The sequence below is a fragment of the Bactrocera tryoni genome, chromosome 2 (assembly GCF_016617805.1).
Source record: "Bactrocera tryoni isolate S06 chromosome 2, CSIRO_BtryS06_freeze2, whole genome shotgun sequence".
Lineage (NCBI taxonomy): Eukaryota > Metazoa > Arthropoda > Insecta > Diptera > Tephritidae > Bactrocera > Bactrocera tryoni.
Window position 1 is genome coordinate 36,245,025 of NC_052500.1, and position 14,806 is coordinate 36,259,830.

The 14,806-nt window shown below is 36.5% G+C and overlaps 1 protein-coding gene across 1 annotated transcript in view; it reads left to right on the top strand.

The window, feature by feature from the left end:
* The first annotated feature begins 1,535 nt into the window (after positions 1-1,535).
* The window catches only part of LOC120767778 (protein dachsous), a 48,722-nt gene continuing 35,451 nt past the window's right edge, over positions 1,536-14,806 (top strand). The window contains exons 1-5 of the mRNA XM_040094022.1: positions 1,536-1,577; positions 3,663-3,843; positions 3,939-4,424; positions 6,871-7,049; positions 7,275-7,943. Of these exons, the coding sequence (XP_039949956.1) occupies positions 1,536-1,577; positions 3,663-3,843; positions 3,939-4,424; positions 6,871-7,049; positions 7,275-7,943 (1,557 nt within the window). The remainder of the gene's footprint in view (positions 1,578-3,662; positions 3,844-3,938; positions 4,425-6,870; positions 7,050-7,274; positions 7,944-14,806) is intronic.

Sequence of the window (14,806 nt, forward strand, 5' to 3'; positions counted from 1 at the left end):
AAATAACTCGCACACAGTGCCACACATCCGGAAGTTCTTGGTGCTTTGGTGTGCACGCGCTTCAACCTGGTTGTTGTTGGCTTTGCGTTGCATACACAATTGTTTTTTGTTGCGTGCGCCTTTTTGTTTTTCTCTCAGTTTCGCTGCACCAGCCGCAGCAAAGTCATTACAATGATTTATGATGAAGGTGGTAAAAGGGGGCACAGCGACAATACAGCAGCTCACGCACACACACACGCGAGCGTGGCGAAAGCGACAATGGCAAATTTTCAAAGACGACATGGAAAAATTGGAGCTTTGCCACGGAAGACAGATGAGTTTAACGGTTTGTGGTGGGATTTGCAGTTGAAAGTTTAAGCCGTTTATGCGCGGTGCTCTTACACATGTGCAAAGAGCGTATGTGCGAAAACGCCAAAATGCTTAAGTTCTTAATTACTTCAGGACTTTGGTGAGCGTTTTAAGTTCTTGTAAGTTTGGTCTATATAGCCCTCTGACTGAAATGCGTAAAGTATGTACAAAAGGGAGTTGCCTATTTTTCATAATATAACTGAAAAACTATTTAGCTACATTTGATGAGAACTGGCGGGCTTGTATTACGAGTATATTTTAGAATCGCAGATTTTGCTTTTAATATAATTAATTTAAGAAGGTTTTTCAATTGCTCCACTACATATGTGGAAAGGAATAGAAAATATTTCTATAGTTTTAAGAATAGTTTCGGCAGCGGAAGTTTTGTTATATTTTGTTCAGCATAGGTTTTTAGGTTATATCAACTACAAACCTTTTTTTTAATAGTTGGCAAGGCAATATCATATTTTCGTATACCTTCCAGAAGGTTTTCTCAAATCCTTAGCATAAGTGTATATTTTGTTAAGTTTTTAAATATCTATTCCAAGTTACAATATATTATAAAATTTTCCCCTTGATTTCTTTGAAAACGAAAATATTTCAGTTTTTTGAAGAATAATATATCGTCCCCTCAATATAATAATAGCGTATGTGCTCATACGCCATTATTTTTTATTGCATATTTAGAATCTCCATCATTGATTCTATGTCTGGTCAAAATTTCGTCAAAATTCTACTTCCACAAAGTGGGTCAAAATGTCATTGGAAAAAATGGTGTATAATTTCATGTTCAAAAATTTCCTTCAATACCAGTGTATAAGCTCATATGCGCTATTTTGCTTTAAATTGCTACTGCAAAGTTGTTAAAAGAATAATAGTGTATGCGCATTATACTCCATTTTAGCCTGTAGAAATAAATACAATTCATCAAAACTTTAACTCATAAAATAGCTTATAATAATATACACTATTGTTTGAGAAATAGTTTTATTCCGACCATTTCTATACTCCACATAAGCTGTTTTATTCTCAATACAAATTCGAAAGTTTTATCAGAAATTTACAAGAGTAGTAGCCTATGCGATTTTTACGTTGTTTTGACTACATGAATGCCAAGGAAATATTGTAGTCATTTGAAATTTCAGCTTATAAATTCATTTCGCAGAGAAAGTTTGTTCATTAAAAATATGGATTTTAAACATCTGAGTGAGTATCGTCTTTTATATAATGTAAGTGAAGTAAGCAAGGTAAATATCAACAGGCTGTGACACGAAACCACCAGTCGTTGTGGAAATTGCTCCAAAGACTGATGAGTTTGATTTCGCTGTGGGATTGCCGGACATAGAGATACCTCAAAAAGAGGTGTTCAACTTTTCGTTTACTGGCAAATACAATAAAGAGCTGCCAATTTGTAATCGAAAGCTGCATGATCTTTAAAATTTGTGCAAAAAGAGTGTAATTCCTCGTGGCTCGCAGTCATTTTTTTTAATTTACGAGGTGGAAACAAGCGAAATTGTTTAGATGAGCCAGATGTAGCAGAGGAAGAGAATGAAGACGAATGAATTTCTAGTTATTTTTGATTTACGCAAATGTATACCTTCATGTGTCATAATTTTGGTTTTTAATAACCCAAATTGAAAGTAATGAATAAATGCCACTGAATTAACAAAACTATGAATTAATTACTGTTTTATAATGTTACAAATTGATATTTTTGAGATCAAATATTTTAATAAAAATACCGTAAAATTATTGAATAAAACAGCGTATACCATACAAAATAAAATAGTGTATCAGATACATCATACGAATTCCTTAAAAAATAAAATGGCCTATATGGAGGACTTGCGCTTTGAATAACTTAATTATGGTCTTAAAGGATGCGTAGAATAAAGAAACTTGGTAAATTTAAAGACAAGAAACGGTATAATGTACTCATCGAAAAATCCACTATGAACAATTTTTATTTACCGCGATATTGAGGTTTTAATAGACATCTGATTTGACAAAAACTTTAAACTCGATTTTCTCAAAACCCCAAAAAAATATGTTTTTTGAGAATTCGAAACTTTATGAAACGGTTACAAAATATTATTTATTGCAATGAGCAAATACATTTAATTGCGAAGCTTGAGTCGTAAGTAAATGTTTAATCAATTATACATTTCAAAATCAATCCTATATTATTTGCATTTGTAGTCTATAACATCAACTTCGAAAATCGAAGCTATCTTCAAAAAGACGTAGAATTTTTTAAAATATTTTATATTCGAAAAAATTGGTATGGCCCAGCACCCAGCCAACTGCTATACGTATATCTTTATATCTTTCTTTATTTTAGTAATTTTTTCCTCCCCAGTTTAAGATAGTTATTAGTTTAACGCGCTGATCTTTAAATGTTTGAATTACTCTTTAATTCGCAAGTGATTTGTCTTATTAGTATGATTTAATCGTTATATGATTCATAAGGTAAATAATTTGAAGTACCGTTATACAAAATAAGTGGTGAATTTTTCAGATTTTATATCTTATTTTACATATTTTTATATATACAAATTTCTTGTTTTTAGCAACTAAAAGTTCCAAATCACTATGACTAACTGTTAACCAAAAGGGGCCTATTAATAATTTGCAGGCATATGCATATATACAAAACACAAAAGCTCAACAATTTTCATTAAAACTATAAAATATCATAAACAAATTAAAATTTCTATTCACGTCATATTTAAATCTGCATTTGCGGCATTCTTTGTGGCTGAGATCATGCAGATACATATTTAAATCAATCGCCCCAGCTATATAACATAGATATGATCAGTCAACTAATTTTATTCCATATCCGCTTTGCGCCACAATGCAAAAGACTGCAAAATATGAAGTGGGGGAATGCAAGTGGTGGTCACCAGAGTCACAGGCACGTTTACGTGAGTGGCGAGCAGTTCAATGCTTTTAATTTACGGCGGGTTAGTGGCAGCTCACATCTATAAATATATATCATATATATATCATGTAATAGAAATATTATTTACTTGTGTATATATCCCACATGCGCGTCCGAGTGACTGGCGCGACTTTGTCTAGCGCATTGCCGTACTCATGCCATATTCAAGTGTAATGTGTTTATTATAATTTATTTTTGTTGTTGTTCGAGGTATATACACAGATTTTACCATTAAATTTTCCAACTATTATAGTTGATTGGAAATTAACATTATTTTCTTAACTCGGTACACGTCTGAGTAACAGCAACAAAGCCGACTAGTCTAATCTCACCTCCATTAATTTTCTAACATTTTTTATTCCACTTGCAGGTGTCGGCCAGCGACCCAGATTGCGGTGTTAATGCAATGGTCAATTATACGCTAGGCGATGGTATCAAACAGCTCGCCGAATTCGAGGTACGCTCTGCGACGGGTGAAATATGCATAGCTAGTGAGTTGGACTACGAAAAGCGTAACTCGTATGAGTTTCCGGTGATAGCAACCGATAGAGGTAAGTGCGCCAGAAATGTTAAACATTTATTTTCTAATAAAAACTGCACATTTTTCTTATACTTACCACTTTTATTTTTCTCCTCTCACTTACAGGTGGCTTGAGCACCATAGCGCGCATCAAGATCCAGCTCACCGATGTCAATGATAATCGCCCGGTTTTCTATCCGCGCGAGTACAATGTGTCATTGCGCGAAACGGCTAGCGCCAGCGCTGCGACCGCACCCATTGTTGCAGTCGTTGCCACCGATGCCGATGCGGGCCGTTTCGGCGCGGTGACCTATCGCATTGTAGCCGGCAATGATGCGGGCATATTTCGCATTGATCGCACGAATGGTGAAATTTTCATCAATCGCCCGAATATGTTGTCGGTGCGCACGCAGCCGGTGCATGTGTTGAATATAAGCGCCAGTGATGGTGGCGGCATGCGCAGCTCGTCGGATGCATTGGTCTTTTTGAGCATCATTGATGCTACACAGCGGCCGCCGATCTTCGAGAAACCGCGCTACAGTTATCATGTGAAAGAGGATGTGCCGGGTGGCACAGTAGTTGGTTCGGTGATGGCCACCAGCAGCGATGCAGGTAAGGTTTTACGCGTTTGCTTTGTAAGTCTTTTTTTGTACTAGAGTTGCAGCTCAAACTTAAAGAAGTGCCAAAAAAACGAGAAGAAATATGCAAAAATTTTATGAAAATGTATGAGAAAATGTTTTATATATACATATATTATTCGAAAATATGCAAAATTTAGCACACACAATGTTCACTGATTTGGAAATAAATGACTGCGCTTGTGATGGACAGCTCGGCGGTATATTTTTTCGCGTACGCTTCTCCGCTTCATTTAGCTTTTGTTTGTTGCACATTTACGTGTTTTAAAGCCCTGCTCCTCTAAAGAAAGGTAGTAAACTTCGCCTGAAAAAACCAAAAATTCTTCAAAATAATGCCGCTCACATTTAAATAAGCTGAGTTGGCAGCTCCGAAAATGTTGAAAGCGCGCTTATTTGTATTAAATCAAATACATTTGCAACTCATGTGTATTGCAAGCGCTGACATATATATGTAGGTATATATGGTCTGGCATTCGGCACCTCGTTATTTTGCCATTCTTTTGCGCGTATTATGGCACTAAACCTTTGGGCTGTGATGAAGTCGCGTTGAAAAACACATAGATTTCAACAGAAATCTGCACCCATCAACTTCAACAACGTCATCATCGTCAAGAGCTATCACATCAAGTACAAAAGGCCAGACAAACTCAACTACCTTTTCGCTTCACTCATTTAGCCGCTGTTGCGTTTCCAAAATCTTTGAAAGTAAGGCTAAAGAAACCAAATTACGGTGTGTGCATTTGCCCACTGCTTTACTTTAATTTTAATTTTCAACATTTAATGCATTTTCGTTTTCTTTTAAAAATTTGGGAAACTTTGGCAATGCACTCGAGTTTTTACTCTCTCACTCGACGTTTGTAAAACCCAAGAGGAAACGTCGGAGACTCTATAAAGTAAAGCCGCCATTATGTACTACAGCAGACTTAGTAAAAATGGAGCGTTACAAGATAGACCAAAGTGTTTTCATGATTAAACAATGTTTCAAAAATTAATAATGAAAGATTGGCGGACACAGTTCAAAAATTACATTCAAAATATAGTATAGCCGGAACAGTGTTTTAAATTCGTCAACTGTGAAGAGATTAATTGAAATTGCAGCAAATTTAAATCTTGTTTTAACTCTGGGACACCCGGTATGTACATATATAAATTATAGGCATGAGAGCAGAGTTGCTTTAGACAAGTCCGCAAGTATATATACGAACTAGTCCTTCCGTTGATATATCGATTTGAACGACAACGGAACGACCAATATGAGACCACTATCAACCTCTGATAAACTTGTTCAGATTGAGTCTCTCTAGTTCTTGTAAAGAATTTTTTCAATTGGTTTGGCAGCCAGAGAATTTAAAGAAAAATGAATTGTATTAGATAACTTTGAATACCTATTATAACATGATTGCCACCTATTTAAAAATGTCTCCAAGAAAGGGTTTCTCAAGAAATACACGAAGAAATATTTTTTGCAGTGTTGGCGGCAGAGGACACTACCTCATACTCTTACTAATCGTCAGCTTATTTTTTGTCGGAAAAAATATATAATTAAATTATATCTTCGATCTGGATAAACTATTTAAGTAAGCTCCATACGGTACTGATATACAGTGAAATTCGGACAGTCCTCATAACCGGACAAGTCCCATAACTGAACAACTTTCATGAGCACAACGAATACTAAACAAAAATGATTATTTTGATGTGACATTTGGCACAGATGTCCCTGGCAGTCATACCAATTTAAGAAAATAATATTTCGAGGAATAGGTATTTGGGCGAAATTTAAATACTGCTAATGTAAATTAGTATAATATATGAATAGAATAACTACTGAATATGTTATAATAAACTCTTTTTTTATACTTGACTTCTACGTATGCTCTAACTAAATTTTTCGTAAAGTTTGACACTTTTAATGTAAAAGATTCTCAAAATGTTTTGACATTCGAGGGCCATTTGTGTTGTTAACACTTACTTAAAATATTCATCTCGGCCAAAAAATGGAATTAAATCGCGGACATTTTCGCGCGACACTATATGCATTAGTGTCGATTGGCCGAGAGAAATGTAAAAGAAAAACACGATAACGGTGCTTCGAAACACGTCTGTGCCAACGCGACAGGTGATGAATCGTGTACTTATGCGTATGATCCCGAAAGTATGCAGCAGTCTATTGTGTGGATGTTTCAAGATGAGTCGAATACTACATACAAAAGTTGTTCGCACATGAAGTACTTTCAAGCAAATGGTTGCCTCTTTTGGAAAAACTGGACGTGTCGCAACCATACCCTTGGAAAAATGGAGTTACACAAGAAATATGGAAACATTAATTTCCACATTACATCTCCTTTAATTCTAATATTATTTCATTACAGATTAAAATTTCTTTTGTATAATTCACACCTTCCTATCTATCTTCACAGTCAATCGTAATGGCGTTCGTTATTCAATATATTCGGGCGACCCAGAAGGTTACTTCAGCATTGACGCCATAACGGGCAATATACGTATAGTTAATCCTCTAGATCATGAAACGAAACCACAAATTTTACTTAACATACAAGCAACGAGCGGTGATCCACCAGCTTACGGGCATACTCAGGTGAGTACTAAAATGGGAATTTCTAACAAAAAGAGCAAATTGCATGACAACACTAGAAATTATTTGGAAAATATGCTTTATTATGAATAGATTCAACTTACCAAATTTACCTAATTTATAAATACCGAAAAAATTTAGCTTTGAAGTTTCAAGAATGGGTGTAAAGGGAAAAAACTTTGAACATTACGTTTAAGAACATTCATCACCTCTAAATTTTCTCCCCAGGTCAATATCGATATCGAGGACGTCAATGATAATGCACCAGAATTCGAAACGAACTTGGTACGCATTTCCGTTCCGGAAAATGCCGATCTCGACACAGCACTCTATGCAGCGCATGCGCACGACAAAGACTCTGGCAAAAGTGGTGAAATCACCTATACGCTGCATATGATTTCTGCCGATCAATATCAATCAGCCGAACAACAGCAACAACAATATCTCGGTAATACAAGCAATGCCGTACAAATGGCTCGTCCAACGTTAAACACTTTTGCTGGTTCACCAACGGGAGCGTTGGCAATACGCAATCGTCTGGTGGCCACAGGTACCACCGCATATGCTGCTGGTATTGCCACGCTCAACAACGCGCATATGGCTGCCGCGACGACGGGCATCTCCGCTGGCGTGAACCGTATGACCACTGTAGTTGCCGAGCAGAATGTTTTCGCAATCGATGCACGCTCGGGCCACCTAACGCTGTCACGACACCTGGACTACGAGACGGCACAACGGCATGCACTTATAGTGACGGCTACGGACGGCGGTGAGCCACCCTTATCGTCCAACCTCACCATACTGGTGGAGGTGCAGGATGTCAACGATAATCCGCCGATGTTCGAGCGCAACGACTACTCAGTGAAGGTGTTGGAATCATTGCCGATTAATTCACAGGTAAGCAAAAAGCTGAGGACGAAGCGGATGTATGTGTGCCTTATGCGCATGCTCGGGTAGGCGATTATTTTGCTATGCAGCATCTGTTAGTTGTGGGCATTAGTAGCACGCATTGACAGCTATGCTAATTTCCACATATATAAACTTGCATTAATTCGATTAACCGCCACTAGAAGTCACGCGAGTTTCGCTACCAGTCGGTAAGCACCCGTGCTGCCTGCCAATATGCATGTGTGTACATGTGTGTATGTTCGGCAGAATGTACATAGGTATAAAACGTTTTCATGGATAAACATTACTTTATATGCAACTTTCAGCCAAAATAGTGTCGCATTTGTTGAACTAGTTTTGTGTATCTGGAGAATCATCCTTCAACTGTCACTGCTTCAGCTGCACAACCGCATGCCATTCTGGTTGAGGAAAGTTTGCGGAACTTTTTAGCAAACATTTCTAGGAAAATGTGTTAATTTTCAGTAATTTTTTATCTCCAAAGTTTCTTGGTCAATTAATTTTTGCAAACAAATGTAAGCTTTTTTTCGCTTAGCAACCCTGGAGCGAAGTGAAGAAAATTAAAATGTAATAGAATAATATTCAATGAATTCAAAATTCTAAATATTTACAACAATTAAATTAAAAAACTTGTTTCTACACGGAAGTGCTTTTTACGGAGATTGCCTGGAAGTTGAAGTGCGGTGAGATCATCGAGTGAATAGGTTGTTACACCTGCTAAAAGTTTCTCCGTGGATGTATCATTTTTTTCTTATTGGACTTTGGCCAGTAAAAGGGAATCTCAAAAGTCACTACCTAGTATAAGCTTTATTTATAATGGGTTGTCAAAAAAGTCTTGCGGTATTTTCGCTAGTTGGCGCTGAAAGCGCGTAGTTCTAGTTTTATTCGTCGCATCGGATCATTATTTCACGCGCTAACACGTGTTTAATTAATTGTCGTTTTTTAAAGAGAAAATACGGCATATTCTACAGTACTACTACGATAAAGGCAAAAATGCATCTCAAGCCGCCAATAAAATTTGCGCAGTTTATGGACCCGATACAGTTTCCATTTCCACCGCACAACGATGGTTTGAACGTTTTCATTCTGGTGTAGAGGTGGTCGAAGATGCGCCACGCTCCGGAAGGCCTGTCGTCGAAAATTGCGATAAAATCGCTGAATTGGTCGAAAGAGACCGGCAGAGTAGCAGCCGTAGCATCGGTCAAGAGCTGGGCATGAGTCATCAAAATTTCATTTCAATTTCAATAAAAAAAAATTCAATAAAAATACCGCAAGACTTTTTTGACAATCCATTATTTACGTTATTTAAAGTTAATCTTTTACCTGTATTAGATTAGCCTAGAAGTATACACCGAAATTGGTAAATATTTTATCTAATAGTTGCCACATAGTTATTCTTACTATATATTGGCTCATTATGAAAAATGTCCGAACGCCTCCACCATCCATGGTGGCCAAATATTCGAAAACACAGAAACTACGGCAAATAAACTAATTCATGATGAAGCAATTATGCGCCGAATTAAAGAAAGGGATAGCATTTCTCAAAGCCGAAAATCAGAACCTAAAAACAAAGAATTTAAGTAATACAAATAACGAAATAAATGCTGAATTCTATGCAACAGATATGGAAGAGCTTGCCCGCGAAATAGATTGGATCTTGAAAAAAAGCCCAGTTAAAAAAGGAAAGCTGAACTGTCTCCTAAGCTTGTGGTTCCAGCATCAAATACCATAAAAGAAGTCGAAAGAAATCAAACTGAAACTAAAATCTCACGACCGCCTCCAATAATGATATCGAGTGACTGGGAATACCAAAAATTATATAAAATTGCGAATGATGAGGCAAAAAAAGCATTTACAATTAAGCTTCTGAATAATAATACATATGAAATCAATATCAAACTCTGATGATTATAGAAACTTAACCAAAACTCTGTCTACACAGAATTTATGAAAATAAGCAATCTCGACCAATTATGGTAATCGTAAAAATTTACATCACTCAAACAAGCCAGAGGCTATAATATCAGACCTCCAAAAGAAGGGATTCAAAGCTATAAACGCAATCAACAGACTGCAGTGAAAAGGAAAGAGCCGTTTGATATGTTTCTTCTTACTTTCGATGCAACACAAAATATAAATAACATATACAAGGTGCGTTCCAAAGTAAACAGAACTTTCTGAATCTAGCGCCCCCTGGTGGCGTCATCTGCATATCGACTGCTGCGTTAGAATCTGCTATCTCTATCGATTGTTCAGTGAGAATTTCATGACATTTCATTGATTGGAAGTGAAGTTATTGCATTTTAAGTGTCAGTATGTTTGAGTGATTGGTGCGAAAATGAGCTTCAAACAAAGACCCAACATTTGATTTTGTTTTAAAATTGGTAAAACTTTTACCGAAACGTTTCAATTGATGACACAAGTTTAAAAGTGATGATAGCCTATCCCGTAGCGCAGTGCTTCCAGTGGTTTCAACGTTTTCAAAGCCAATCAAAATCCGTGATCACCTTAAATTCCATCAAAACTTTGCGTGAATTCATCAAAAATCAGCCGAAATCGTCATTGAAATTCATGGAAATGGAATTGAACATCTCCAAAGCATCGATTTATCGCATTTTGACCGAGCATTCGGCCTTACGAAAGGTGTGTGCACGGTTTGTTCCGCACAAATTGACTGACGACCAAAAATTGCTATCATCGATCGACGCTTGTGACCGATTATTTCACCAAAAATCACATTTTAACCATTAACCACTCCCTATATTCACCTGATATGGCACCGTGCAAATTCTTCCTTTTCGGAAAAATGCATTTTCCCATGAAAGGAAAGCGTGTTGCAGACGTAGAAGCCATTCAAAAGGCTTACACCGGCATACTGGCGGTCATACCGGCCAACGAGCTAAAACACTCGTTCGACATGCTTTTGGACGTGCAAAAAGCAGTATTTAAGAATAAAGAGACTATTTTGAATAAAAAAATTGATTTTGCCGAAAAAACCATTTGTTCTCTTTTTTTTTAAGTCCTGTTTACTTTGCAAGGCACCTTGTATGCAATAAAAACCATATTGCATTCAGTTGTTGTCATTAAGGCCGTAAAGTAGTCAAAGCTCATACCACAATGTAAATTGTGTCAATTATATGGACATACTCACAACTACTGTGGTAAGCAAGCAAGATGTGTGAAGTGCGCGGGAAAGCATAAGACCATAGAGTGTCAAAAACATAATCACCGTCAACCAAAATGTTGTAACTGTGGTGAGGCTCATACTGCTAACTACAGAACTGCAAAAGATTCGTGACCAAAGAACTGGTACAAAGAAAAACGACCTATGTCCTAATAGCTCGGTTGTAAAAGATACCAAAAGCCTCCCAAAAAACGCAATACGCCAACCAATGGGTGATAATAAAGTTTCAACAGCAAATGAGCTAATTTTTTCTCAAGTTGTAAAAGAGAACACTTGTTCAAATGATGCATTCTTCAAAAAATCTTAGAAAAGCTTACAAAACAATATGAGTTTATCATTGCACTTGAGAAAAGGTTTCCTAAGCTCGAAAATCAGTACAAAAAAAATAAATAAATATGACAAAATACTTAAAAATTATGTTATGGAACGCAAACGGCCTTACTAAACACCAAAATGAAATAATACTCGTTACTGAAAAAATTGACGATTGCTTAATATCTGAGACCCATTTTAGCAAGCATACTTACATTAAATGCAGAAAATTCGAAATGTATCATGCAATACATCCGAATAATTGTGCACGCGGAGGAGCTGCTATTATAATAAGAAGCAACATAAAACACCACGAAGAAAACCGCATATCCACAGAAGAATTTCAAGCAATAACGGTAATGATAGATAGTGACAACAACTTGTCCCTTACAGCAGTTTACAGTCCCCCAAGACATCAAATAAAATGCCATAGCTATCTAGAACTGATCAATAGCCATAAAAACCGATTTATAATGGGTGGTGATTATAATGCGAAACATACCTACTAGGGCTCGAGGCTTATAACCACAAAAGGCAGAGAGCTATTGAAAGCTCTTCAAATGACTGGATGCAGTAACATTTCTACTTGAACACCAACTTATTGGCCAACAGATCCACATAAAATACCAGATCCTATTGACTTTTTCATTACATAACATATCTCTTCAAATTATATGTGCATAGAAAGCAGTTTAGATATAACCTCTGACCCTTAACCAATATATTTAACACTACACGAAAGTGTTGTTATTAAGGAACCTCCACTTACGCTAACATATAAAAATACTGACTGGGAATACTTTAAGCAAATGCTATCCAATGTTAATATTCACGTAAAAATAAGTTGCAATTCCTAGCTAGATAACGAAATCATGAATTTGACAAATACAATTCAATATGCGGCCTGGAGTAGTACACCAATTAAAAGAAACGTCACAGCAGGTCATAAGTATACCAAAGAAATTAAAGAAATGGTAGCAGAAAAAGGCCGATTACGCCGAAAGTGGCAACAAACAAGATCTCCATCTGACAAAAGTTGTCTTAACAAATTGTGTAAAAAACTTGCCAATAGGATAAAGACATTTAAAAATATAACTCCCAGCTATTATCTGAAAAGTTTATCTAACGAGGATAGGAATGATTATTTACTTTGGAAATGTACCAGACATGGGCCAAGAGCGACATAGAGAAAGCAAATGTTTTTTCGGAATACCTTGAAGGTGTCTTCAAACCATATGACACATCCAATGCAGCAAAAATGGAACCTCATAGTACTTACGAGAAATATACCGAAATTCCTCTAATAACTAACGATGAGGTATGTGCAGAAATAAAACAACCTTATTACCAGTGAAATACTAAAACAGCTTCCTCACAACGTTATATGTAAACTTACTGCTATAATGAAATGATTACTTCGTATTGGCCCATATCTCTCCTGCCAATACTCTCAAAACTTTTGGAAAAACGGCTTGCGTGCGTATTAACAACATAATTGAAGAGACGAAGCTGATACCGGTGCATCAGTTTGGCTTTCGAAAAAATCACTCCTCTATTGACCAAATACATAGAATAACTCGAGTCGTTGAAAATGCCTTTGAAGAAAAAAAGTTTGCTCGGTCGTTTCCTCGACGTGTTTAAAGCCTTTGGCTGGCTCCTAAACAAAATTAAAATGCTTTTACCAAAAAAATATTACAATATCTTAAAATCATACCTTTCGGAACGTTTTTTTCGAATTAAACATGGAGATATGTATGTACTCTGATTTAAAGGAAATAAAAGCTGGTGTTCCTCATGATAGTGTGTTAGGATCCATCCTTTACCTACTCTTTACGTGCGATCTACCATATGATGACAATTGTATTACAGCAACATTTGCAGATGATACTGCTGGTTTGTCTGTCGGCAAAACACAAACGCCACCAATTGAAAGATTGCAGGAACATTTAAACAAAATATTTGAATGGACAGCAAATACCATATCACAATACGAATACCTAGGCATGACCCTGGACACAAAACTTAGATGGAGTACACATGTCAAAAAGAAAAAAGGAGAATTAGAAATAAAATACAGAAACATGTAAGGGCTATCGGGTTGAAACTCTGTTCTATCCATATATAACAAAATTCTTGTTTACAGTCAGGTTGAACAACCAGTTTGGACTTATGGGATACAACTTTGGGGCTGCTCAAGCCCTAGCATTGTTGCACAAATCTAGCGATTCCAAAACAAAGTTTTAAGATGCGCCTGTTCGCAGTCACGATCTTGAACGCGATGGCGGAGTTTACTCAGTTTCAGCATCAATCAACAAATGTGCAAAGTCTCATATGGAAAGACTATCTGTCCTTGTGAACACTGAAGCGAGGGCTCTTGCCAATCGAAGTAAATGGAAAGAAAGGCTTAAGCACAAAAAAACGTTTCACCTCATACAAGTACAGTAACTTGATTCTCTGCAATTTATACGCAGAGCACCATTATTTATTTTGTATTATACAATAAGCAAAACAAATTTTTCGTTAGTTTATTTTATGTTAACGAGTTACAATGGCAGTGAAATAAAAAAAAATGAAAGATAGATTTCAATATAAAACTGAGGTTATAATTTTTATTACTAATGCCAAACTGCCAAACTGGTAGCTGCCACATTTGAATTTTGACAATATACTGGACTTCAAACTTTCATTACACATTACAATCAACACTGATTCCCTATTCAAGAATAATGCAACCAATATTAATAATTTGTCTAAAAGGTTCGCTTAAAAGGTATACATGTAATATTATATACTCTGTGCCCAAAAAATAAGGTGACATTTGAATTTAAACTGCGCGCGTCGAAGGATTTGGAGAACTATTTTTTTTTTAGGTTGGTAGTACTGTCAGTCACATTTATGTAAAATTTCATGTCAAAATATTCATTAGTGTTTGAGATACGTGTCGTTTTGTGAGCTGATAAAAGTGAGTTTTTCGTTTTTAGCGATGTCGAAATTTGCTGAGCAAAGAATTTGCATTAAATTTTGTTTACGGAATCAATTTTCTGCTGCGGATACGTTGAGGATGGTGCAGAAAGCCTTTGGTGATGAGGCTATGTCTAAAAAAAAGGTTTAAAAGTGGTATAGTGAGTTCCAAGCCGGCCATGAACGTGTCGAAGACGAAGAGCGTCCAGGGCGACCATCAACCTCAACCGACGAAGTTCACGTTCAACAAATCAAAGATTTAGTGTTGAAAAACTGTCGATTAACAATTAGAGACCTTGCTGATGAAGTTGGCATATCGAAAGGCTCAGCCAAGACTATTTTGAAGGATGTTTTGGGCCTTAAGCGCGTCAAATCTCCACTGGTACCGAAAACA